The 25,288-nt window shown below is 40.8% G+C and overlaps 3 protein-coding genes and 1 non-coding gene across 5 annotated transcripts; 3 read left to right on the top strand and 1 right to left on the bottom strand.

Moving 5' to 3' along the window:
- Window positions 1–51: 51 nt before the first annotated feature.
- LOC107221967 (zinc transporter 7-A) lies at window positions 52–5,094 on the bottom strand. Of its 2 annotated transcripts, none has more exons than XM_015661155.2 (2): window positions 4,880–5,094; window positions 52–3,982 (listed from the first exon to the last, which is right to left on the bottom strand). In XM_015661155.2, exon 2 carries the CDS (start codon window positions 3,958–3,960, stop codon window positions 2,908–2,910), a length of 1,053 nt encoding a protein of 350 aa, XP_015516641.1. In that variant the 5' UTR covers window positions 3,961–3,982; window positions 4,880–5,094; the 3' UTR covers window positions 52–2,907. The 2 variants fall into 2 exon arrangements, with proteins under 2 accessions (XP_015516641.1, XP_015516640.1); XM_015661154.2 differs by having other exon boundaries at window positions 4,884–5,094.
- Window positions 5,095–5,547: 453 nt separating this feature from the next.
- LOC107221962 (40S ribosomal protein S25) lies at window positions 5,548–7,031 on the top strand. The gene is made up of 3 exons (XM_015661149.2): window positions 5,548–5,690; window positions 6,273–6,365; window positions 6,703–7,031. The coding sequence occupies exons 1-3, from the start codon at window positions 5,688–5,690 to the stop codon at window positions 6,964–6,966; spliced, it is 360 nt and encodes a 119-aa protein (XP_015516635.1). The 5' UTR covers window positions 5,548–5,687; the 3' UTR covers window positions 6,967–7,031.
- LOC124294279 lies at window positions 6,546–6,616 on the top strand. Its single transcript, XR_006904233.1, has one exon. It is a non-coding gene; the product is annotated as a small nucleolar RNA SNORD57 (small nucleolar RNA).
- Window positions 7,032–8,842: 1,811 nt separating the features above from the next.
- LOC107221963 (testis-specific serine/threonine-protein kinase 2) lies at window positions 8,843–11,553 on the top strand. The gene is made up of 3 exons (XM_015661150.2): window positions 8,843–8,926; window positions 9,517–10,356; window positions 11,368–11,553. Exons 1-3 carry the CDS (start codon window positions 8,843–8,845, stop codon window positions 11,551–11,553), a joined length of 1,110 nt encoding a protein of 369 aa, XP_015516636.1.
- Window positions 11,554–25,288: the final 13,735 nt, after the last annotated feature.

Genomic DNA, 25,288 nt, shown 5'->3' with positions numbered 1-25,288 from the left:
TAATTGATTTGCAAAATTAATTATACGCGACAATTTGTATTTTTTTCCAACTTTTATATTATACTTTCGCATAGGTATTATAGGTATATTATACATGTAAATAAGGTGGAAAAAAAGTAAAATAATGAAAAATCAATTCAACAATAATGAAGAAGATTCGAAGAGAATTGAAATACATAAATTTGTAAACAGACAAATGACCGTATGCAGATATACAAAGTATATTTCTGCATTGTATAATCTGTGAAAATATCAAATTGTGGTTTCTGCCTAAATTTTACACAACTGAATCATGCTGCATGGGTATTAAAGTTTCAGCTTTGGAGAAAAAAAGAAATTATGAAGAACAGATGAGACTATAAGATTGAAATTATCCTGCGAAACGCGGAGCGAAAATCGTTCTTTTCTCCACGACGCTATTGTACCGTAGCTTGAAAGCGATTTTACTATGAAAAATATTTATGTATTTATATATGTATACACATATCCTCCAAATAAATGTAATACGTGTTTGAAGAGCCCGTTACTGCTTTGAAAACCCATTGATTATCATTTATACGTACGTTTTTAAATCACGGAACGGATGTTTTTTTTTTCACTTGATACATTTTTCAACCGAAATACAGTCGACTTAATAATTCAGTATTCACGTAACAGGTAAAGAGATCAGAGATTGAATTGCTTCGCTGTGACGGTTAGAATTTGAAGACGTCTCTAAAAATCACAAGATGATTTCTTCAGATTTTTTTTTGTCCTTTAATGGAGTAGGAAGAAATAAGCAGAATCCAGATTTCGAAATTCTATATTGAGCGTTTCATTATCGTTCGTTTATTTGTTTTTAATTCTGTTATTTCTCAATCATTATTATTTACATCATTTTCGTGTGGTATATAAATTACAAAAATCAGAATGATATTATTATTATTTCATAGATACATATTACAGTAACCTGTTTACTAATCAATGACGGTATAATGATAATGACAAGAATGATTATAATTCAAACGGAACATTACAGTGAAAAATTAAATGCAGGAAACACCGATTGTGAGTTAAATTTATTCCCAAGTAGGAGCTGAAAAACCGCATCAATTTATTTATTGAATACGAATTGAAACGATAATGGGTAGCGATAAGAGAATCAGGATTGTACCTGATTTGCTTCTCCATTTTACAACGTATAACTAACTCAACGCGCTATTCGGATAATAATTTATATTACCATTTATAATCATATTGCCATATTGTATTATAAAGGGCAATTGCGTATAATAAATATATTATTTATAGATAGAATATGCATTTACAATGTATTTACGTCGTTTACATAGAGTAAAATTTTTCATATCACTTTTAATCCTGTTTTACGATGGAATTCGCTACCTATTCGCACGTTTAACGACGAGGCGAAAATACGTGCAACCGCAACTATATAAGTTTCATCGTGATTAATGAATTATGCATGGAATGTTTCGATTCTCTTTATATTTATTTGTAGTATTGAACTAAAATTATCTATTACTTGCTGACGAAAATTTATCGGCGATATATATATATGTGTGTGTGTATTATTTTTTAAATAGATCATATATTTATTGTATATTACATGCACCGATTCGTTTATTACAATGTACATCATTTGTTTTACTTGTAATTATACATTTAGTGTCATTATTCCTGTAGAAATTTTTAGAATTTTACGTCAAGATGATAGCACGATTTAAATTATCCTAAATTTTGGTCCTAAGCGTGATAAATGCGGATTGATATAAAAAAATAATTAGGCAAGGGAGTAACAAAATGCAATTTGTATATTATTAACTTGATGAATTTTTAACGAGGCGTTTGTTTCTTATTCTAAATTTAATTTTGACTGGCCTTTGATGATACTCCTAACTACGTTGAAGAAAAAGGAAACTAGAAATTTTTCAATATTAATTGTGTGCTATTTAACCACGTGTGCTAAGTTTAACGATAAATAATAATAACACTTAAATTACCTATTATACACTGTTGCACATATACAGATTAATATTGAGAACAACCTTTCTTTCTTTCATTTTTAATATATTAAATACATATTACGTGTTAGGCCAGTAAACGAAAAACTCAGCACCACGGATTAAACGGAACGAAAAACGATTTAATTATTACAACCATGATGCGTTTTTTAAGTAAAATTCTTTTCCTATTAAGATTACACAGTATATATAATATACACGTGATATATATATATATTTATATATTCTTAAAAAAGTAAAAATATTCAACGACAATATTACATATTGATTCTACGATATTCGCGCCCCGATGCGAAGACCGACGACAGGCTTAAATAATATTACAGTAAATTATACATGGTCTAATTTCACTACAATTTTTAATGTCGATCGTCTTCCGGCAGGACTCAGAAGTAATATTTTAAATTAAACGGTAAGATCTAAAAAAATATAATTATCTATGCTGACTCGAGTTCACTGCGAAATTGAACTGGAAATGGAATAGATCGATCGTGAACTAATTTGTGACAAGGAAAACTGTGATGCAGGAAAAAAAAAACACAGGCAAGTTTGTCCATTAATTCGTCCATGCAAAAGCAAGGAATTGCGTGTTCATTGTGGTACGTATGAAAAAAGAAAATAAAAACAAACTCTGCATCGAGTCCCTGTTCTTTGATCGTTAGACGACTTGCAATCTAAGTTTGTAACCGCGTCTGCCTACCGCGTTAGAACCACAAAAATTGAATACAGTAAATAGGCTTTTAGCTAAGGCGACGTTCCTCGCCTTTTTGCCACAGGTGGCACAGACGAAAAGGGCATCCTCGTACCTCCAATTACAATTATTTGTAAAAAGTCCATCATCATCAACGTTGTCATTTCCTACTCCAATTTTACTATCGATCGTCGATCACATAGGCGCATAGTCGAGCTGAACGGTAAGCTGTTTGACGCCGGCAGCCTGGAATATCATCTGAGTATGCGCGACGACGTATTTTGGATCGACGGTCCTTGCGACCTCGAGTTTCAAACAGCCGACGTAAATGTCTGAGCACAGTGTCCAAAAGTGTGGCTCCTGCACGCTGTAGACCCCGGCCAACTGCGTGATCTTGTTATAGCACTGGGGAAGAACGTGATCGAGAGCCGCCGGCTGTCTCTGCATGAGAATGGTGACGGACTCGGAAATCAGTGACAAAACGCTGAGTGCTATCAGGACGGCAATGAACATCGAGCAGATCGGATCGGCTATCATCCAGCCGAACATCTGCATCAATACAGCCGATATTATTACTCCGACGGATCCGAGCGTGTCGGCCAGAATATGGAGGAACACTCCCTTCATTATCTGGGAATTACCACCGCCTTGGCTTCCATCTATCTCTATGTCGTGGTGGTCGTGGCTGTGGCCATGACCGTGGTTATGCGAGTGCCCGTGGCTGTCCCCGTGAGAGTGCCCATGGCCTCCGCCGTGGCTGTGACCGTGGCCATGCTGAAAGGCGTAAACGCCGACAAGGTTTACGAGCAGTCCAAGGACGGAGACAACGAAGAGGCGTTCATGCTTCACTTCTGGGGGCTCAATGGCTCGTTCCACTGCCTCTGACATTATGAAGAAAGCGATGAAGAGGAGGAAGAGACCGTTTACAAAGCCGGCGAGAACCTCGGCTCTCACATAGCCATACGAGAAACGCTCGTTGGCGCGCCACTTGGTTATAACTGACGCCGCGAGTCCTGCTACAAGGCCTGTGCAATCGAAGAACATGTGAAAACTGTCCGATATCAGACCCAGACTGTTGGTCCATATTCCGTAAGTGAGTTCGACGAATGCGAATGAGAGGTTCAGTATCAGGAAGAGAAACAAGTTCCGGGAGTTCTTGTCGGAGAATATCAGACGCTTCCAACTCAGGACCTTCTCCTTTATTCGACTACCTAATCCTCGAGAATCCTTGTGCGAGAGGGGAAGCATCCTTAACGATTGTACGAGCAATCTGAAATAGGAAAAAATTAATATCCGACAAGAGAGGATTTTCGCCAGTTTTCATTCTGTTTATTAGTATTTTATAAAAAATTTCGATTCACAAGATGTGAACCATACAGAGTAATGTATTCATCAAATACGAATGAATTTACTTGTAGTAACTACCTGAAGTCTGAAAGGACGATAATCTAATCGAAGCTAACCGAACAATTAACTCGATCCCATCAAGTCTTGATTTTATTAAATATAAACCTGAGCAACAAGTGGCAAAAAAAAAACTTTCCGAATTCCATACATTAATAATATCATACAAGCTATAATCAACCTTTAATTCCGATGCAAAATTGATTGTGTTCGCAAAGAAATACACTTCATTTATTTAATATTAGCCTATCTTAGAGACGACATCACACGGGATCACACACGATACAAACAAGTGTAGTCGTATAAATAAAAAATACCTATCGAATGTGCCCGCCAAGGACATAGCTCTCAAATAATGTGTCGATATCGCTACACGTAACAGCGAGATCCGACTTCGCGACGAGGGATTCCTTACTGATTTCACGACAGAGACCAGCAATATTTAAGTTGTTCTAGTATTTTTATTGCAATGTAGTTTTGGTACTTGGCGAATTTTTTTTAAATCTCTGATGTTTTTGCTTAAATTGGTATTCTACCTTATGGCAGAGGTTTGGCCGGCAGTTGGACAGTTTCAAATTCGAATACAGATATGTTTGGGGCAGTTTTACGAGCGTGCAATAAAACCGAGCTATCCGCGCTGAGATGACGGAAATCGTCAATGCTCCCTCTTTTCTATCAGACATTCGGTGAAATAGGCGAGCGACACGTCGTCCACGTAAACAGAAGGTTAAGAACCGGGAGTTCTTCCAATTTATGATCATACTTGCCAGGCTGACAGATGCGGTGAAACGTTGGAATCGTCGGTTGCGAGAAAGGCTTGTTTACTTCAGGCGTGCGGAGTCGCAAGACATCTTCGGGGCATCAAAATATCAGGAATCCCGGCGGCGGTAAGTCCAGCGAGTGCGCCATGTTCGCTGATTCGACTCGACACGCTTCTTCGAAAGCCCGCTGACTCGATCGCTGGCACTCTTGCCGCTCTTGCTGTCACCCATCGCAGTGGCAACTGGGTAACGGCAATTCCAGTATACTCTGTCTCTCTCGCGCTATGCTGTGATTGGCTGAGTCTTCTCGCTCTGCGCCGTGATAGGCTGAGCAGCCATGTAGCCCACCCAATCACGGCGCGGAGCAAGAGAGACAGAGTATACTGGAATTGCTTTTAACCGGTACGCATGCGAGCATTGGTATGTTATGTCTATGTGTAAGTATAAAACTCGATGTGTCAATCTGACAACTCAGCTGACTGCGACACGCGATAATCCAGAGCAATGCTCGCACTCGAAACTCTCGATACTATCGAACTTCCTTTAAAAAGGAATTTTAATGATAGATAAAAAGCTGGTATAACCGAAAGGAAAATCGGAAATCTGAAACAAAAGCCTTTCATTCTTCTTCGTTCCTCGTTTCAATAAACCGTCTTGTAAACCAGTCGGATTGACGCATCGTTATTTCTGAAAATCAAACGACTACGGAAGCCGGAAATTGACGAGCGAGAATCCAGAGGTCGCAGCGGTGGCGGATTTCCAGAATGGCTGAAGTCGGGTTTCCCTTTTCTTTCCGAGTCGTCAGCCATCATGGTGAGTGGATATTTTGCACGCTGTTCCGCGCTATTTTACCAGTTCTAGTGCCTCGAGGGGCTTCGATTATTCCCCAATTTAACCTCCGTCATTTAGTCCCGCTTTATTCGATCAGCCGCACTGGAAATACTCGCGCAAATATTCGCCAATAAATCACAAACCTCGAGCCTCGTTATCACGGCCACATGGTGTACACAACAAACCTGCACGCCTTTTGAATCGTTTTAAATAACCTCAGTTTTTCGTGTCGCGTGTGAGAATCTTGTGACGAGATTTTTATTAGGCTGGAAAAATATGATTTAACCACTCTCCAAGCTTCGGCTGGCCTTTTGACAGAGAACACGACAACCTAACCTCTCTGAATTCGGTCAGCAACGCGATTTAATTGTATTTTTCGGCTACTACAATTACTTCACGAATGATGAGACTTTACACTGCTAGACAAACACTGTGGTGGTTGAAACTGATTTAATGAGTCTGACGTACAGTTGGCAAACTACTGCCTAACGCTGAAGGATTCTTTCGCTCTCTGTCAAGCTCTAACGGTGGATGTTATTTAATTTTATATATTTCATTTTACAGCCGCCTAAGAAGGACACGAAGGGGTCTTCTAAGCAACCCCAGAAGACCCAGAAAAAGAAGGAGGGCGGATCCGGTGGCAAAGCCAAAAAGAAGGTTCGAAATTTTGTTCACTTTCTTCATTATTTGTTGTTACGTGGCGCAAGCCAAAACAAATTTGCAGTTTAAAATTCTAAGGAGTGCAGACATATTTACTACATCTTTTTGCACAATACAAACTGAAATAACTTCTCGTATACAATAATTCTTAAATCGTCCATTGTCAAGGATAATTATCTCAAATGACGATCATACCAATTGCCTGATATTCTATGAAGGCGAAAATACTGATTTAATGAGACTGATGAGAAAAATTTGAAACACAAGATTTTTGAATCAGGGATGTGTTGTGTAACAATTATGTAAACTTTTTTTTGTGTTATCGTAATTGCAGAAGTGGTCCAAGGGAAAAGTTCGCGACAAGTTGAACAACCAGGTCCTGTTCGACAAAGGAACATATGAAAAATTGCTGAAAGAAGTGCCTCAGTACAAACTGATCACACCCTCAATCGTCAGTGAAAGATTGAAGATCCGTGGATCTCTGGCCAGGCGAGCGCTCAACGAACTTCAGCAGAAGGGACTGATCAAGCAGGTCGTTCAACACCACGCCCAACTTATCTACACCCGAACCACAAAGGGTGATGATCCAGCTGCATAAGCTGCTGTTTCCACCTTACCATGTATAATTTGGTTTAATAATAAATAAGGAAAAACCCAAATTAATTTTTACCCTGAGTATATTATACATCTTGAAAATATTTGCGAAATTCAGCGTCACCAATATAAAAGATAAACAACAGATGCGATTTCAATATACAAGGGATAACCTTGACAATAAAGTAATTGTGGCATATTGTACAGGTAATTATTCTTAATAGTTAATTAAAATTATTTCGCTAGCAGTTACGCGACACCGAAAAGTGTAGAAGCCAAAGCAGCCTTTAAATTTACGCCTGACGCGCTATCTGACAGCAACTTGCCATACAGGGGCGACTACCGCAAATTCGTTCGAAATCATTCGATGTTTGCAAGCGTGGGGAGACACTCGCAGCCGAGATTTGCACGCCACGTTATACAAATATTAAATCATTATCGTTTCTCGTTTACGAAATATAGGAAAATGACAACAAATATCGTTAAACGAACGGCTCCGTAAGATAAATACTGTCTGCGTCAAATTATTCGAAAACAAAGTATGATAAATTCGAATTCTTTGTCGTGGAATACACTTCCAGGGGATACCATGTTTAAAAAAATACGCTAAATGAATATTGAATTAATCAAGTAGAATTACCACCTTCGGTGGTGTGGAAACGAGTATATATTTGAAATAAGTATCAGTTTTTAATATTCCTCAAAATTGTTGTTCTGAGATAAATTTGTTGGTTGAAGGTCTGTGCGCAATTCATGACATTTCCTTTTATTGTAGATAGAATTTCACGACTTTATCCAATAACTGTTCAAACTTTTTTGGTGTTGAAAGTCAGTAAACAAACCGTCAACTGTGTGTTGATTATTCGGTCCTTTAAGAAGGGCTATCCTCAGAGATTATCAATACACAGAAGCAAAGGAGAAAAATTAAAAACCCCTCGGGTCGGCGTCAAAAGGCAACGGGTGTCTACAAAGAAGGCGGGAATAGCAAAATTTATTCGTTGACAAAATAACAAAATAAAGTAAAATGACAAAGTGAAGTAGACCGCATATTTACTGACCTCCGACACCGAAAACGTTTCAATCATTTCCTTTCATTTCTTGTACGTTGCCAAATATCAGATTGCGAAACGTTCTGTACCTGATGACAAGGTTGTCAAACAACAGTTGAAGAAAATATGAAAAGTGTTTGACGGTTGACACAGGCAACGGAGAGCGATATTTTCGCGGTCGTAAATTAACCAGTAATTCATATGATCTCGAGTGAAAAAAAAATCCGTATTTCATGCAAACCGTACTTCTCTCGTTGAAATTAGATCTCTCCAAACCGTACGTAATGAGTAATCCGCAATCGTCAGAGAAAGCTGTTTAATTTTTTTCCCTACGTTACATTTCGGCATTATACGTATATTATCTGTGATAAACGAAACCCCCAGGTGAGAAATAGACAGATGGGGAGGCCGTGGCACCGGTCAATTGTTTATTGTTTTATTATGGCCACGGTTGAATGAGACAAGCATTTTTCTGTGCCAAATTTTCCTCCAGGTACAAGTTGGACTTAATGCCAAATTTCCAGTGATCTCTGCACCTGCCTCCAGCACAATCTTCAATGACAGGCCAGGTAGGCCTCCCCATTTCCGTATTGCAAGTGTTTCGCCTCGGTCTATGACCTGGATTCTAAAATTTGTTCACCAAAAAGAAGGGCACCGAAAAAGAGGTACATTCACGTAGTCTAAAGCGCTTTTCTTTCCCTTCAAACGATCGCTTTACTGTATCGTAACAAAGAAAAGATCGACAAATGCGAACAGACAGTCCAAAGAGGCTTGATAAAGTACATTGTCATTCCAAAGGAGTCAGGGCACCTCCAATGAAGAGCCTTTGGCATGGCCACGCGACTCAGCCCCCGAAATTCGGAGGTGAACGCGCTTGAACAGCGAGGCTATCTAATCGGGAAAAAAATTGGACAAGTAAGTAAACCATTTTATTTCCAAAAAATTCATGATTATTTGCACCACAGTTTGTTATGAATTAAATGTAAGTTTCAATAGAGTCTATGAATTGAGGTTCCGTAGAGAAAAATATAGAGATACTGGTACAACAATTTTCGTGTGAATTTCTGCTTCATTCTTGTCGCGCGATAGCTGCAGTTTATCGGTAGAACACAGATCTATGTGAAAACTTATCTGCACAATTCTCAAAACAAGAATGTATCGAGTCTTACGAAATATCAAATCACTGTTTTACCAGGGTAGCAGTATTCAATGGTTACAAAGTGATTGATTCACCCCAGTTAGCAAAACTTGAAATCGTCGAAATGACGTCTAAAGGATGTCTTATGCGCCATTTTTTGAAAAGATATTTTAATGCCTAAAAGATGTCCTTGGTACCTCATAAACGTCAGAAAATGGTGCATGAGACATCCTTTAGACGTCTTTTTTGACGACTTCAAGTTTTGTGCTATCTGGGTCTTTACTTACTTGCACCGCTATTTCAAAACTCAGTATGTTTGCTTGATAAATTCGATGCTCTGAATAAAGATGAATTGACCGATTCACAGGGATCGTACGCCACGGTCCATTTGGCCGACTATGTGGACGGAACGAGTCCAAAGAAGATGCGGCTGGCGTGCAAGATATTCGATAAGGAGAAGGCCCCCCGTGATTTCCTGGACAAGTTCTTCCCGCGAGAGTTGGAGATCCTGACGAAGATCGAGAACCCGCACATAATCCAGGTGCACAGCATCCTGCAGCGCGGTCCTCGGGTCTTCATCTTCATGAGGTACGCGGACAACGGCGATCTCCTGGACTTCGTGAAGAGGAACGGCGTGGTCCCGGAGCAGCAGTCGAAGTTGTGGTTCCGGCAGATGGCATCCGGGCTTCACTACCTCCACGGGAAGAACATCGCGCATCGGGACCTCAAGTGCGAGAATATCCTCCTCTCCCGTCGGTTCAACGTCAAGCTCGCGGATTTCGGGTTCGCCAGGTTCTGCGCCGACAACGATGGCCGTCGGGTGCTGAGCCAGACGTATTGCGGATCGGCGGCATACGCGGCGCCGGAAGTCGTCTCGGGGACGCCGTACAACCCGAAACTGGCCGACGTCTGGTCCCTCGGGATAATCCTCTTCATAATGCTGAACGCCTCGATGCCGTTCGACGATTCGAACCTCCGGAAGCTCCTCAAGGACCAGATGTCCAGGAACTGGGTCTTCCGCTCACGCGTTCGCGACACCGTCTCCGCCCTCGCCAAGAGCATCGTCCGTCACATCCTCGAGCCCGATATCACCCTCAGACTCACCCTCGACCGGGTCCTCGGTCACGAATGGGTTCGCACGAGGAAAGAAAAGCCCGGATCTCTCGGCAGCAGGCTAGTTCATTCTGCGCCCCCGATCCACCCCCAGGTGAATAGAACAAAACCAGTTAAGCCGAGGTCCTTGCAACGCGATCGCGACCTTTTACCTGTCGACGCTAATGACGCAGCATCCACTCGCTCGCGTTCAGAGATCGGTCGGAAAATCGGGTCCGCTGTGACGAGCTTTGTCAGATATTGGGGGAGGATTTTCGGCTCCGGAGCTCAGTCTTCGTCTGCCTCATCTGCCCATCGGAAAGACCAACGAAATCTAACTTGCGGCCGGAAGTCGATCGTGTTTATCGCAGGGCCTTCCAGTTCTCGCTCGTTTCCGTCGACTAAAAAAGAATACGGTTTTCGTATCGCTGTCGAACCGCCGGAAAATTTCCCAAAATTTACAACGCCGGTATCTGAAGAGGTCAGGATCAAACGGTCGCAAAATATTGACACGGAATTTGCATACATTCCAGATCTTATAAGCGAATTAGTATTCCGGCGGCATCCGGTGCCTGAGAAACTTCAGTCATTGATCGACTCGATTCAAAAGGAAGCTGAATTATCTTTAAAACTTGATTTATCCTCGGCACCGTCTGCCCAAAATTCTATTGCTGCTTATTCCGTTGATCAGGAAACAGCCGTTCAGGTTTCTCTGGGGGAATTAGAACCAAGTCCGTTGATCGAGTCACATTCTAACGACAAATTTTTAAAGGTTGAGAAGTATGACGATCACAGTAAATTAAACGGAACCTCAAGTCGTCGGGCATCCGTGATATTTAAAGTGAAGGGATCAGTTTTCAGCCTTCGTCAGGCTAAAAACGTCCAAGTAACCCGATAATGCGCATGAAATTAAAGAAAGCTTGTATCAGGTGAATTTTTCTTCATTTATTTTTCTATTTCTTTCCAAAGTCGAGGCTTGGCAGGAAATGGGAGAAACAATTTTTTATCAATAAACTATTGTAACATGAAAAACTTGAGTATTTTATTCTTTTTTTCACAAACTCTTAGGATGCGGAAAAAATAGATTACGATATGTACATGCTAACGACAGTATTTTTGCCCAAAGGTCAGCGGGGGAGGCGTGAACATGGGTGGTTCGGGATTAGCACCGACCGGAAGTCCTCCAGCGGCGGCTAGAACGGGGATAACAATGTTCAAGAATCAAGAAAACGCCGTCCAAAGTACCGGTGCTAAGTCTATGGATGCAACGACTAAAGATTCAGCTGGACAGCCGCCAATTGTCGTTGAATAAGTGACAAGTGTGAATTGCTACTACAAATTAGAAAATAAAAAAAAGTTTTTACGAACGGACAATGAATTTACCATGTAGAAATTGAAACTACCAACCCTCGTACTTACTTCAATGTTGTTATATTCTTATACAATTTTATGATCAATTTATTATATGCCAAATAAACTTGTTAAGAACTGTCTGTGACAATTTGTTCGAATCTGTATTAGATTTAAGAGCAACCCAATGAACACTATGCATATCTCAAGTAACGTACGTCGGTACTCGATTTTGACTGATTCCGTAACCCTATAATGAGAATTTCGATCACAGTGAATTGGAGCAAATCGTATTGACCGTGATTCAATTTTATTGCGGTGTATTTATTTTGATTTACATTATGGTAAACAATAAAAAAAAATATAATGCTCATAATTGGGATACTGAGATTCTGTTAACGGAGAAAGAAAAGAATCGCACCATTCATCAGCATAATTCGTGTTTTTGTGGCATTGGCTATATTTTCACATTTAGGAACTACAATAAATCAATTAGCTTGCGATCGGATGTAACAGCGAAAAAGTGCGAAGACTTTTATCTGGTTCCGGATTAGCTGGATTGAGGATCGCTGAATTTGAATTGATGGGTTCTTCCGGTCTAAATCGGTATGACGAAGCTCAACCGATTACGTGTTTTCAATGATTCGATGAACCTAGAATAACATGCAATGTCAAAAAGCATTGCTAAAGACGATTGCACACGATATGAGAACATTGTGAACAACAGATCGGACGCAAACAACGCAGAACATACAATTTCGTCGCATTTCTATGGTAATTTTTCAGGTATCGGTTCTACGGTCTTTTTGGAGTGTTTCGTGCAATTCCCCAGATTCCAGTTGGTCTAAGAGACGTCTGACGAATCAATTCTGAGACTGAAGACTTTGGGCTGACGAGAAAAGGAAGCTAACCCCTTTGCATTTTTGGCGAAAATTTTCGCGATTTTGAAAAGTGCTGGAATAAATTCTTTGATGTACTATACCGAAGTAATTTCGCGGGAAGAAACGATTGAGCGCAGTCCCAATACGCTGCGAGCAACTGATCAGGAGTTACAGCCAAAAAACGAAAACCTGAATTTTCGACATTTTACAGCAGGTGCTTTTGTCCTCGTATCTTCTCTCCCGTTGATCCCACGCTCCTTTTGCTGCGTTTTCTGAGTTCCTTGGGGTCTAATTGACCGGAAAAGAGTCATGCGAATCGATTCTGAGACGAGAAATTTATTGGTCAAAAAAAAAGGAAGGTTTGCATTTTTGGCGAAAATTTACGCGATTTTCGAAAGTGCTGGAATAAATTAATTGTGGCACTATTCCGACGTAATTTTGCGAGAGAAATCGATTGGGCGCAGTCCCAATACGCTGCGATCAACGCATGGAAAGTGACAGCGAAAAAACGAAAACCTGAATTTTCGACATTTTTCAGCAGGTGCTTTTTTCCTCGTATCTTCTCTCCCGTTGATCCCACGCTCCTTTTGCTGCGTTTTCTGAGTTCCTTAGGGTCCAATTGGTCGGGAAAAAGTCATACGAATCAATTCTGAGACGATAAATTTTTTGGTCAAAAAAAAAGGAAGGTTAACCCCTTTGTATTTTTGGCGAAAATTTTCGCGATTTTCAAAAGTGCTGGAATAAATTAATTGCGGCACTATTCCGACGTAATTTTGCGAGAGAAATCGATTGGGCGCAGTCCCAATACGCTGCGATCAACGCGTCGGAAGTTACAGCCAAAAAACGAAAACCTGAATTTTCGACATTTTTCAGCAGGTGCTTTTTTCCTCGTATCTTCTCTCCCGTTGATCCCACGCTCCTTTTGCTGCGTTTTCTGAGTTCCTTGGGGTCCAATTGGTCGGGAAAGAGTCATACGACTCAATTCTGAGACGAAAAATTTTTGGTCAAAAAAAAAGGAAGGTTAACCCCTTTGTATTTTTGGCGAAAATTTTCGCGATTTTCAAAAGTGCTGGAATAAATTAATTGTGGCACTATTCCGACGTACTTTTGCGAGAGAAATCGATTGGGCGCAGTCCCAATACGCTGCGATCAACGCATCGAAAGTTACAGCCAAAAAACGAAAACCTGAATTTTCGACATTTTTCAGCAGGTGCTTTTTTCCTCGTATCTTCTCTCCCGTTGATCCCAGGCTCCTTTTGCTGCGTTTTCTGAGTTCCTTGGGGTCCAATTGGTCGGGTAAAAGTCATACGAATCAATTCTGAGACAAAAAATTTTTTGGTCAAAAAAAAAGGAAGGTTAACCCCTTTGTATTTTTGGCGAAAATTTTCGCGATTTTCAAAAGTGCTAGAATTAATTAATTGTGGCACTATTCCGACGTGATTTTGCGTGAGAAATCGATTGGGCGCAGTCCCAATACGCTGCGATCAACGCATCGAAAGTTACAGCCAGAAAACGAAAACCTGAATTTTCGACATTTTTCAGCAGGTGCTTTTTTCCTCGTATCTTCTCTCCCGTTGATCCCAGGCTCCTTTTGCTGCGTTTTCTGAGTTCCTTGGGGTCCAATTGGTCGGGTAAAAGTCATACGAATCAATTCTGAGACGAAAAATTTTTTGGTCAAAAAAAAAGGAAGGTTAACCCCTTTGTATTTTTGGCGAAAATTTTCGCGATTTTCAAAAGTGCTGAAATAAATTAATTGCGGCACTATTCCGACGTAATTTTGCGAGAGAAATCGATTGGGCGCAGTCCCAATACGCTGCGATCAACGCATCGAAAGTTACAGCCAAAAAACGAAAACCTGAATTTTCGACATTTTTCAGCAGGTGCTTTTTTCCTCGTATCTTCTCTCCCGTTGATCCCACGCTCCTTTTGCTGCGTTTTCTGAGTTCCTTGGGGTCCAATTGGTCGGGAAAGAGTCATACGAATCAATTCTGAGACGAAAAATTTTTCGGTCAAAAAAAAAGGAAGGTTAACGACTTTGTATTTTTGGCGAAAATTTTCGCGATTTTCAAAAGTGCTGGAATGAATTAATTGTGGCACTATTCCGACGTGATTTTGCGTGAGAAATCGATTGGGCGCAGTCCCAATACGCTGCGATCAACGCATCGAAAGTTACAGCCAAAAAACGAAAACCTGAATTTTCGACATTTTTCAGCAGGTGCTTTTTTTCTCGTATCTTCTCTCCCGTTGATCCCACGCTCCTTTTGCTGCGTTTTCTGAGTTCCTTGGGGTCCAATTGGTCGGGATTGAGTCATACGAATCAATTCTGAGACGAAAAATTTTTGGTCAAAAAAAAAGGAAGGTTAACCCCTTTGTATTTTTGGCGAAAATTTTCGCGATTTTCAAAAGTGCTGGAATAAATTAATTGTGGCACTATTCCGACGTACTTTTGCGAGAGAAATCGATTGGGCGCAGTCCCAATACGCTGCGATCAACGCATCGAAAGTTACAGCCAAAAAACGAAAACCTGAATTTTCGACATTTTTCAGCAGGTGCTTTTTTCCTCGTATCTTCTCTCCCGTTGATCCCAGGCTCCTTTTGCTGCGTTTTCTGAGTTCCTTGGGGTCCAATTGGTCGGGTAAAAGTCATACGAATCAATTCTGAGACAAAAAATTTTTTGGTCAAAAAAAAAGGAAGGTTAACCCCTTTGTATTTTTGGCGAAAATTTTCGCGATTTTCAAAAGTGCTAGAATTAATTAATTGTGGCACTATTCCGACGTGATTTTGCGTGAGAAATCGATTGGGCGCAGTCCCAATACGCTGCGATCAACGCATCGAAAGTTACAGCCAGAAAACGAAAACCTGAATTTTCGACATTTTTCAGCAGGTGCTTTTTTCCTCGTATCTTCTCTCCCGTTGATCCCAGGCTCCTTTTGCTGCGTTTTCTGAGTTCCTTGGGGTCCAATTGGTCGGGTAAAAGTCATACGAATCAATTCTGAGACGAAAAATTTTTTGGTCAAAAAAAAAGGAAGGTTAACCCCTTTGTATTTTTGGCGAAAATTTTCGCGATTTTCAAAAGTGCTGAAATAAATTAATTGCGGCACTATTCCGACGTAATTTTGCGAGAGAAATCGATTGGGCGCAGTCCCAATACGCTGCGATCAACGCATCGAAAGTTACAGCCAAAAAACGAAAACCTGAATTTTCGACATTTTTCAGCAGGTGCTTTTTTCCTCGTATCTTCTCTCCCGTTGATCCCACGCTCCTTTTGCTGCGTTTTCTGAGTTCCTTGGGGTCCAATTGGTCGGGAAAGAGTCATACGAATCAATTCTGAGACGAAAAATTTTTCGGTCAAAAAAAAAGGAAGGTTAACGACTTTGTATTTTTGGCGAAAATTTTCGCGATTTTCAAAAGTGCTGGAATGAATTAATTGTGGCACTATTCCGACGTGATTTTGCGTGAGAAATCGATTGGGCGCAGTCCCAATACGCTGCGATCAACGCATCGAAAGTTACAGCCAAAAAACGAAAACCTGAATTTTCGACATTTTTCAGCAGGTGCTTTTTTTCTCGTATCTTCTCTCCCGTTGATCCCACGCTCCTTTTGCTGCGTTTTCTGAGTTCCTTGGGGTCCAATTGGTCGGGATTGAGTCATACGAATCAATTCTGAGACGAAAAATTTTTTGGTCAAAAAAAAAGGAAGGTTAACCCCTTTGTATTTTTGGCGAAAATTTTCGCGATTTTCAAAAGTGCTAGAATTAATTAATTGTGGCACTATTCCGACGTGATTTTGCGTGAGAAATCGATTGGGCGCAGTCCCAATACGCTGCGATCAACGCATCGAAAGTTACAGCCAAAAAACGAAAACCTGAATTTTCGACATTTTTCAGCAGGTGCTTTTTTCCTCGTATCTTCTCTCCCGTTGATCCCACGCTTCTTTTGCTGCGTTTTCTGAGTTCCTTGGGGTCCAATTGGTCGGGAAAGAGTCATACGACTCAATTCTGAGACGAAAAATTTTTTGGTCAAAAAAAAAGGAAGGTTAACCCCTTTGTATTTTTGGCGAAAATTTTCGCGATTTTCAAAAGTGCTAGAATTAATTAATTGCGGCACTATTCCGACGTAATTTTGCGAGAGAAATCGATTGGGCGCAGTCCCAATACGCTGCGATCAACGCATCGAAAGTTACAGCCAAAAAACGAAAACCTAAATTTTCGACATTTTTCAGCAGGTGCTTTTTTCCTCGTATTTTCTCTCCCGTTGATCCCACGCTCCTTTTGCTGCGTTTTCTGAGTTCCTTAGGGTCCAATTGGTCGGGAAAAAGTCATACGAATCAATTCTGAGACGAAAAATTTTTTGGTCAAAAAAAAAGGAAGGTTAACCCCTTTGTATTTTTGGCGAAAATTTTCGCGATTTTCAAAAGTGCTGGAATAAATTAACTGTGGCACTATTCCGACGTAATTTTGCGTGAGAAATCGATTGGGCGCAGTCCCAATACGCTGCGATCAACGCGTCGAAAGTTACAGCCAAAAAACGAAAACCTGAATTTTCAACATTTTTCAGCAGGTGCTTTTTTCCTCGTATCTTCTCTCCCGTTGATCCCACGCTCCTTTTGCTGCGTTTTCTGAGTTCCTTGGGGTCCAATTGGTCGGGAAAGAGTCATACGACTCAATTCTGAGACAAAAAATTTTTTGGTCAAAAAAAAAGGAAGGTTAACCCCTTTGTATTTTTGGCGAAAATTTTCGCGATTTTCAAAAGTGCTAGAATTAATTAATTGTGGCACTATTCCGACGTAATTTTGCGTGAGAAATCGATTGGGCGCAGTCCCAATACGCTGCGATCAACGCATCGAAAGTTACAGCCAAAGAACGAAAACCTGAATTTTCGACATTTTTCAGCAGGTGCTTTTTTCCTCGTATCTTCGCTCCCGTCGATCTCACGCTCCTTTTGCTGCGTTTTCTGAGTTCCTTGGGGTCCAATTGGTCGGGAAAGAGTCATACGAATCAATTCTGAGACGAAAAATTTTTTAGTCAAAAAAAAAGGAAGGTTAACCCCTTTGTATTTTTGGCGAAAATTTTCGCGATTTTCAAAAGTGCTGGAATAAATTAATTGTGGCACTATTCCGACGTAATTTTGCGTGAGAAATCGATTGGGCGCAGTCCCAATACGCTGCGATCAACGCGTCGGAAGTTACAGCCAAAAAACGAAAACCTGAATTTTCGACATTTTTCAGCAGGTGCTTTTTTCCTCGTATCTTCTCTCCCGTTGATCCCACGCTCCTTTTGCTGCGTTTTCTGAGTTCCTTGGGGTCCAATTGGTCGGGAAAGAGTCATACGACTCAATTCTGAGACGAAAAATTTTTGGTCGAAAAAAAAGGAAGGTTAACCCCTTTGTATTTTTGGCGAAAATTTTCGCGATTTTCAAAAGTGCTGGAATAAATTAATTGTGGCACTATTCCGACGTACTTTTGCGAGAGAAATCGATTGGGCGCAGTCCCAATACGGTGCGATCAACGCATCGAAAGTTACAGCCAAAAAACGAAAACCTGAATTTTCGACATTTTTCAGCAGGTGCTTTTTTCCTCGTATCTTCTCTCCCGTTGATCCCAGGCTCCTTTTGCTGCGTTTTCTGAGTTCCTTGGGGTCCAATTGGTCGGGTAAAAGTCATACGAATCAATTCTGAGACGAAAAATTTTTTGGTCAAAAAAAAAGGAAGGTTAACCCCTTTGTATTTTTGGCGAAAATTTTCGCGATTTTCAAAAGTGCTAGAATTAATTAATTGTGGCACTATTCCGACGTGATTTTGCGTGAGAAATCGATTGGGCGCAGTCCCAATACGCTGCGATCAACGCATCGAAAGTTACAGCCAGAAAACGAAAACCTGAATTTTCGACATTTTTCAGCAGGTGCTTTTTTCCTCGTATCTTCTCTCCCGTTGATCCCACGTTCCTTTTGCTGCGTTTTCTGAGTTCCTTGGGGTCCAATTGGTCGGGTAAAAGTCATACGAATCAATTCTGAGACGAAAAATTTTTTGGTCAAAAAAAAAGGAAGGTTAACCCCTTTGTATTTTTGGAGAAAATTTTCGCGATTTTCAAAAGTGCTGAAATAAATTAATTGCGGCACTATTCCGACGTAATTTTGCGAGAGAAATCGATTGGGCGCAGTCCCAATACGCTGCGATCAACGCATCGAAAGTTACAGCCAAAAAACGAAAACCTGAATTTTCGACATTTTTCAGCAGGTGCTTTTTTCCTCGTATCTTCTCTCCCGTTGATACCACGCTTCTTTTGCTGCGTTTTCTGAGTTCCTTGGGGTCCAATTGGTCGGGAAAGAGTCATACGACTCAATTCCGAGACGAAAAATTTTTTGGTCAAAAAAAAAGGAAGGTTAACGACTTTGTATTTTTGGCGAAAATTTTCGCGATTTTCAAAAGTGCTGGAATGAATTAATTGTGGCACTATTCCGACGTGATTTTGCGTGAGAAATCGATTGGGCGCAGTCCCAATACGCTGCGATCAACGCATCGAAAGTTACAGCCAAAAAACGAAAACCTGAATGTTCGACATTTTTCAGCAAATGCTTTTTTCCTCGTATCTTCTCTCCCGTTGATCCCAAGCTTCTTTGCTGCGTTTTCTGAGTTCCTTGGGGTCCAATTGGTCGGGAAAGAGTCATACGAATTAATTCTGAGACGAAAAATTTTTTGGTCAAAAAAAAAGGAAGGTTAACCCCTTTGTATTTTTGGCGAAAATTTTCGCGATTTTCAAAAGTGCTGGAATGAATTAATTGTGGCACTATTCCGACGTAATTTTGCGAGAGAAATCGATTGGGCGCAGTCCCAATACGCTGCGATCAACGCATCGAGAGTTACAGCCAAAAAACGAAAACCTGAATGTTCGACATTTTTCAGCAAATGCTTTTTTCCTCGTATCTTCTCTCCCGTTGATCCCAAGCTTCTTTGCTGCGTTTTCTGAGTTCCTTGGGGTCCAATTGGTCGGGAAAGAGTCATACGAATTAATTCTGAGACGAAAAATTTTTTGGTCAAAAAAAAAGGAAGGTTAACCCCTTTGTATTTTTGGCGAAAATTTTCGCGATTTTCAAAAGTGCTGGAATGAATTAATTGTGGCACTATTCCGACGTAATTTTGCGAGAGAAATCGATTGGGCGCAGTCCCAATACGCTGCGATCAACGCATCGAAAGTTACAGCCAAAAAACGAAAACCTGAATGTTCGACATTTTTCAGCAGGTGCTTTTTTCCTCGTATCTTCTCTCCCGTTGATCCCACGCTCCTTTTGCTGCGTTTTCTGAGTTCCTTGGGGTCCAATTGGTCGGGAAAGAGTCATACGACTCAATTCTGAGACGAAAAATTTTTTGGTCAAAAAAAAAGGAAGGTTAACCCCTTTGTATTTTTGGCGAAAATTTTCGCGATTTTCAAAAGTGCTAGAATTAATTAATTGTGGCACTATTCCGACGTAATTTTGCGTGAGAAATCGATTGGGCGCAGTCCCAATACGCTGCGATCAACGCATCGAAAGTTACAGCCAAAAAACGAAAACCTGAATTTTCGACATTTTTCAGCAGGTGCGTTTTTCCTCGTATCTTCGCTCCCGTCGATCTCACGCTCCTTTTGCTGCGTTTTCTGAGTTCCTTGGGGTCCAATTGGTCGGGAAAGAGTCATACGAATCAATTCTGAGACGAAAAATTTTTTAGTCAAAAAAAAAGGAAGGTTAACCCCTTTGTATTTTTGGCGAAAATTTTCGCGATTTTCAAAAGTGCTGGAATAAATTAATTGTGGCACTATTCCGACGTAATTTTGCGTGAGAAATCGATTGGGCGCAGTCCCAATACGCTGCGATCAACGCGTCGGAAGTTACAGCCAAAAAACGAAAACCTGAATTTTCGACATTTTTCAGCAGGTGCTTTTTTCCTCGTATCTTCTCTCCCGTTGATCCCACGCTCCTTTTGCTGCGTTTTCTGAGTTCCTTGGGTCCAATTGGTCGGGAAAGAGTCATACGACTCAATTCTGAGACGAAAAATTTTTGGTCAAAAAAAAAGGAAGGTTAACCCCTTTGTATTTTTGGCGAAAATTTTCGCGATTTTCAAAAGTGCTGGAATAAATTAATTGTGGCACTATTCCGACGTACTTTTGCGAGAGAAATCGATTGGGCGCAGTCCCAATACGCTGCGATCAACGCATCGAAAGTTACAGCCAAAAAACGAAAACCTGAATTTTCGACATTTTTCAGCAGGTGCTTTTTTCCTCGTATCTTCTCTCCCGTTGATCCCAGGCTCCTTTTGCTGCGTTTTCTGAGTTCCTTGGGGTCCAATTGGTCGGGTAAAAGTCATACGAATCAATTCTGAGACAAAAAATTTTTTGGTCAAAAAAAAAGGAAGGTTAACCCCTTTGTATTTTTGGCGAAAATTTTCGCGATTTTCAAAAGTGCTAGAATTAATTAATTGTGGCACTATTCCGACGTGATTTTGCGAGAGAAATCGATTGGGCGCAGTCCCAATACGCTGCGATCAACGCATCGAAAGTTACAGCCAAAAAACGAAAACCTGAATTTTCGACATTTTTCAGCAGGTGCTTTTTTCCTCGTATCTTCTCACCCGTTGATCCCAGGCTCCTTTTGCTGCGTTTTCTGAGTTCCTTGGGGTCCAATTGGTCGGGTAAAAGTCATACGAATCAATTCTGAGACAAAAAATTTTTTGGTCAAAAAAAAAGGAAGGTTAACCCCTTTGTATTTTTGGCGAAAATTTTCGCGATTTTCAAAAGTGCTGAAATAAATTAATTGCGGCACTATTCCGACGTAATTTTGCGAGAGAAATCGATTGGGCGCAGTCCCAATACGCTGCGATCAACGCATCGAAAGTTACAGCCAAAAAACGAAAACCTGAATTTTCGACATTTTTCAGCAGGTGCTTTTTTCCTCGTATCTTCTCTCCCGTTGATCCCACGCTCCTTTTGCTGCGTTTTCTGAGTTCCTTGGGGTCCAATTGGTCGGGAAAGAGTCATACGAATCAATTCTGAGACGAAAAATTTTTCGGTCAAAAAAAAAGGAAGGTTAACGACTTTGTATTTTTGGCGAAAATTTTCGCGATTTTCAAAAGTGCTGGAATGAATTAATTGTGGCACTATTCCGACGTGATTTTGCGTGAGAAATCGATTGGGCGCAGTCCCAATACGCTGCGATCAACGCATCGAAAGTTACAGCCAAAAAACGAAAACCTGAATTTTCGACATTTTTCAGCAGGTGCTTTTTTTCTCGTATCTTCTCTCCCGTTGATCCCACGCTCCTTTTGCTGCGTTTTCTGAGTTCCTTGGGGTCCAATTGGTCGGGAATGAGTCATACGAATCAATTCTGAGACGAAAAATTTTTTGGTCAAAAAAAAAGGACTGTTAACCCCTTTGTATTTTTGGCGAAAATTTTCGCGATTTTCAAAAGTGCTAGAATTAATTAATTGTGGCACTATTCCGACGTGATTTTGCGTGAGAAATCGATTGGGCGCAGTCCCAATACGCTGCGATCAACGCATCGAAAGTTACAGCCAAAAAACGAAAACCTGAATTTTCGACATTTTTCAGCAGGTGCTTTTTTCCTCGTATCTTCTCTCCCGTTGATCCCACGCTTCTTTTGCTGCGTTTTCTGAGTTCCTTGGGGTCCAATTGGTCGGGAAAGAGTCATACGACTCAATTCTGAGACGAAAAATTTTTTGGTCAAAAAAAAAGGAAGGTTAACCCCTTTGTATTTTTGGCGAAAATTTTCGCGATTTTCAAAAGTGCTAGAATTAATTAATTGCGGCACTATTCCGACGTAATTTTGCGAGAGAAATCGATTGGGCGCAGTCCCAATACGCTGCGATCAACGCATCGAAAGTTACAGCCAAAAAACGAAAACCTAAATTTTCGACATTTTTCAGCAGGTGCTTTTTTCCTCGTATTTTCTCTCCCGTTGATCCCACGCTCCTTTTGCTGCGTTTTCTGAGTTCCTTAGGGTCCAATTGGTCGGAAAAAAGTCATACGAATCAATTCTGAGACGAAAAATTTTTTGGTCAAAAAAAAAGGAAGGTTAACCCCTTTGTATTTTTGGCGAAAATTTTCGCGATTTTCAAAAGTGCTAGAATTAATTAATTGTGGCACTATTCCGACGTAATTTTGCGTGAGAAATCGATTGGGCGCAGTCCCAATACGCTGCGATCAACGCATCGAAAGTTACAGCCAAAAAACGAAAACCTGAATTTTCGACATTTTTCAGCAGGTGCTTTTTTCCTCGTATCTTCGCTCCCGTCGATCTCACGCTCCTTTTGCTGCGTTTTCTGAGTTCCTTGGGGTCCAATTGGTCGGGAAAGAGTCATACGAATCAATTCTGAGACGAAAAATTTTTTAGTCAAAAAAAAAGGAAGGTTAACCCCTTTGTATTTTTGGCGAAAATTTTCGCGATTTTCAAAAGTGCTGGAATAAATTAATTGTGGCACCATTCCGACGTAATTTTGCGTGAGAAATCGATTGGGCGCAGTCCCAATACGCTGCGATCAACGCGTCGGAAGTTACAGCCAAAAAACGAAAACCTGAATTTTCGACATTTTTCAGCAGGTGCTTTTTTCCTCGTATCTTCTCTCCCGTTGATCCCACGCTCCTTTTGCTGCGTTTTCTGAGTTCCTTGGGGTCCAATTGGTCGGGAAAGAGTCATACGACTCAATTCTGAGACGAAAAATTTTTGGTCAAAAAAAAAGGAAGGTTAACCCCTTTGTATTTTTGGCGAAAATTTTCGCAATTTTCAAAAGTGCTGGAATAAATTAATTGTGGCACTATTCCGACGTACTTTTGCGAGAGAAATCGATTGGGCGCAGTCCCAATACGCTGCGATCAACGCATCGAAAGTTACAGCCAAAAAACGAAAACCTGAATTTTCGACATTTTTCAGCAGGTGCTTTTTTCCTCGTATCTTCTCTCCCGTTGATCCCAGGCTCCTTTTGCTGCGTTTTCTGAGTTCCTTGGGGTCCAATTGGTCGGGTAAAAGTCATACGAATCAATTCTGAGACGAAAAATTTTTGGTCAAAAAAAAAGGAAGGTTAACCCCTTTGTATTTTTGGCGAAAATTTTCGCGATTTTCAAAAGTGCTGGAATAAATTAATTGTGGCACTATTCCGACGTACTTTTGCGAGAGAAATCGATTGGGCGCAGTCCCAATACGCTGCGATCAACGCATCGAAAGTTACAGCCAAAAAACGAAAACCTGAATTTTCGACATTTTTCAGCAGGTGCTTTTTTCCTCGTATCTTCTCTCCCGTTGATCCCAGGCTCCTTTTGCTGCGTTTTCTGAGTTCCTTGGGGTCCAATTGGTCGGGTAAAAGTCATACGAATCAATTCTGAGACAAAAAATTTTTTGGTCAAAAAAAAAGGAAGGTTAACCCCTTTGTATTTTTGGCGAAAATTTTCGCGATTTTCAAAAGTGCTAGAATTAATTAATTGTGGCACTATTCCGACGTGATTTTGCGAGAGAAATCGATTGGGCGCAGTCCCAATACGCTGCGATCAACGCATCGAAAGTTACAGCCAAAAAACGAAAACCTGAATTTTCGACATTTTTCAGCAGGTGCTTTTTTCCTCGTATCTTCTCTCCCGTTGATCCCAGGCTCCTTTTGCTGCGTTTTCTGAGTTCCTTGGGGTCCAATTGGTCGGGTAAAAGTCATACGAATCAATTCTGAGACAAAAAATTTTTTGGTCAAAAAAAAAGGAAGGTTAACCCCTTTGTATTTTTGGCGAAAATTTTCGCGATTTTCAAAAGTGCTGAAATAAATTAATTGCGGCACTATTCCGACGTAATTTTGCGAGAGAAATCGATTGGGCGCAGTCCCAATACGCTGCGATCAACGCATCGAAAGTTACAGCCAAAAAACGAAAACCTGAATTTTCGACATTTTTCAGCAGGTGCTTTTTTCCTCGTATCTTCTCTCCCGTTGATCCCACGCTCCTTTTGCTGCGTTTTCTGAGTTCCTTGGGGTCCAATTGGTCGGGAAAGAGTCATACGAATCAATTCTGAGACGAAAAATTTTTCGGTCAAAAAAAAAGGAAGGTTAACGACTTTGTATTTTTGGCGAAAATTTTCGCGATTTTCAAAAGTGCTGGAATGAATTAATTGTGGCACTATTCCGACGTGATTTTGCGTGAGAAATCGATTGGGCGCAGTCCCAATACGCTGCGATCAACGCATCGAAAGTTACAGCCAAAAAACGAAAACCTGAATTTTCGACATTTTTCAGCAGGTGCTTTTTTTCTCGTATCTTCTCTCCCGTTGATCCCACGCTCCTTTTGCTGCGTTTTCTGAGTTCCTTGGGGTCCAATTGGTCGGGAATGAGTCATACGAATCAATTCTGAGACGAAAAATTTTTTGGTCAAAAAAAAAGGACTGTTAACCCCTTTGTATTTTTGGCGAAAATTTTCGCGATTTTCAAAAGTGCTAGAATTAATTAATTGTGGCACTATTCCGACGTGATTTTGCGTGAGAAATCGATTGGGCGCAGTCCCAATACGCTGCGATCAACGCATCGAAAGTTACAGCCAAAAAACGAAAACCTGAATTTTCGACATTTTTCAGCAGGTGCTTTTTTCCTCGTATCTTCTCTCCCGTTGATCCCACGCTTCTTTTGCTGCGTTTTCTGAGTTCCTTGGGGTCCAATTGGTCGGGAAAGAGTCATACGACTCAATTCTGAGACGAAAAATTTTTTGGTCAAAAAAAAAGGAAGGTTAACCCCTTTGTATTTTTGGCGAAAATTTTCGCGATTTTCAAAAGTGCTAGAATTAATTAATTGCGGCACTATTCCG

The sequence above is a fragment of the Neodiprion lecontei genome, chromosome 4 (genome assembly GCF_021901455.1).
Source record: "Neodiprion lecontei isolate iyNeoLeco1 chromosome 4, iyNeoLeco1.1, whole genome shotgun sequence".
NCBI classification, from domain to species: domain Eukaryota; kingdom Metazoa; phylum Arthropoda; class Insecta; order Hymenoptera; family Diprionidae; genus Neodiprion; species Neodiprion lecontei.
Note: the sequence above shows the minus strand (reverse complement) of the source record. Positions and strands in the feature narration are given on the sequence as shown.

Excerpts from the sequence above, each read along its gene's own strand:
- LOC107221967 (XM_015661155.2), bottom strand. The coding sequence starts at position 3,960 with ATGCTTCCCCTCTCGCACAAGGATTCTCGAGGATTAGGTAGTCGAATA.
- LOC107221962 (XM_015661149.2), top strand. Across the intron at positions 6,366-6,702 it reads GTGGCAAAGCCAAAAAGAAG|AAGTGGTCCAAGGGAAAAGT; the intron begins GTTCGAAATTTT and ends TCGTAATTGCAG.
- LOC107221963 (XM_015661150.2), top strand. The coding sequence starts at position 8,843 with ATGGCCACGCGACTCAGCCCCCGAAATTCGGAGGTGAACGCGCTTGAA. Across the intron at positions 8,927-9,516 it reads TCGGGAAAAAAATTGGACAA|GGATCGTACGCCACGGTCCA; the intron begins GTAAGTAAACCA and ends ACCGATTCACAG. Across the intron at positions 10,357-11,367 it reads CGCCCCCGATCCACCCCCAG|GTCAGCGGGGGAGGCGTGAA; the intron begins GTGAATAGAACA and ends TTTTGCCCAAAG.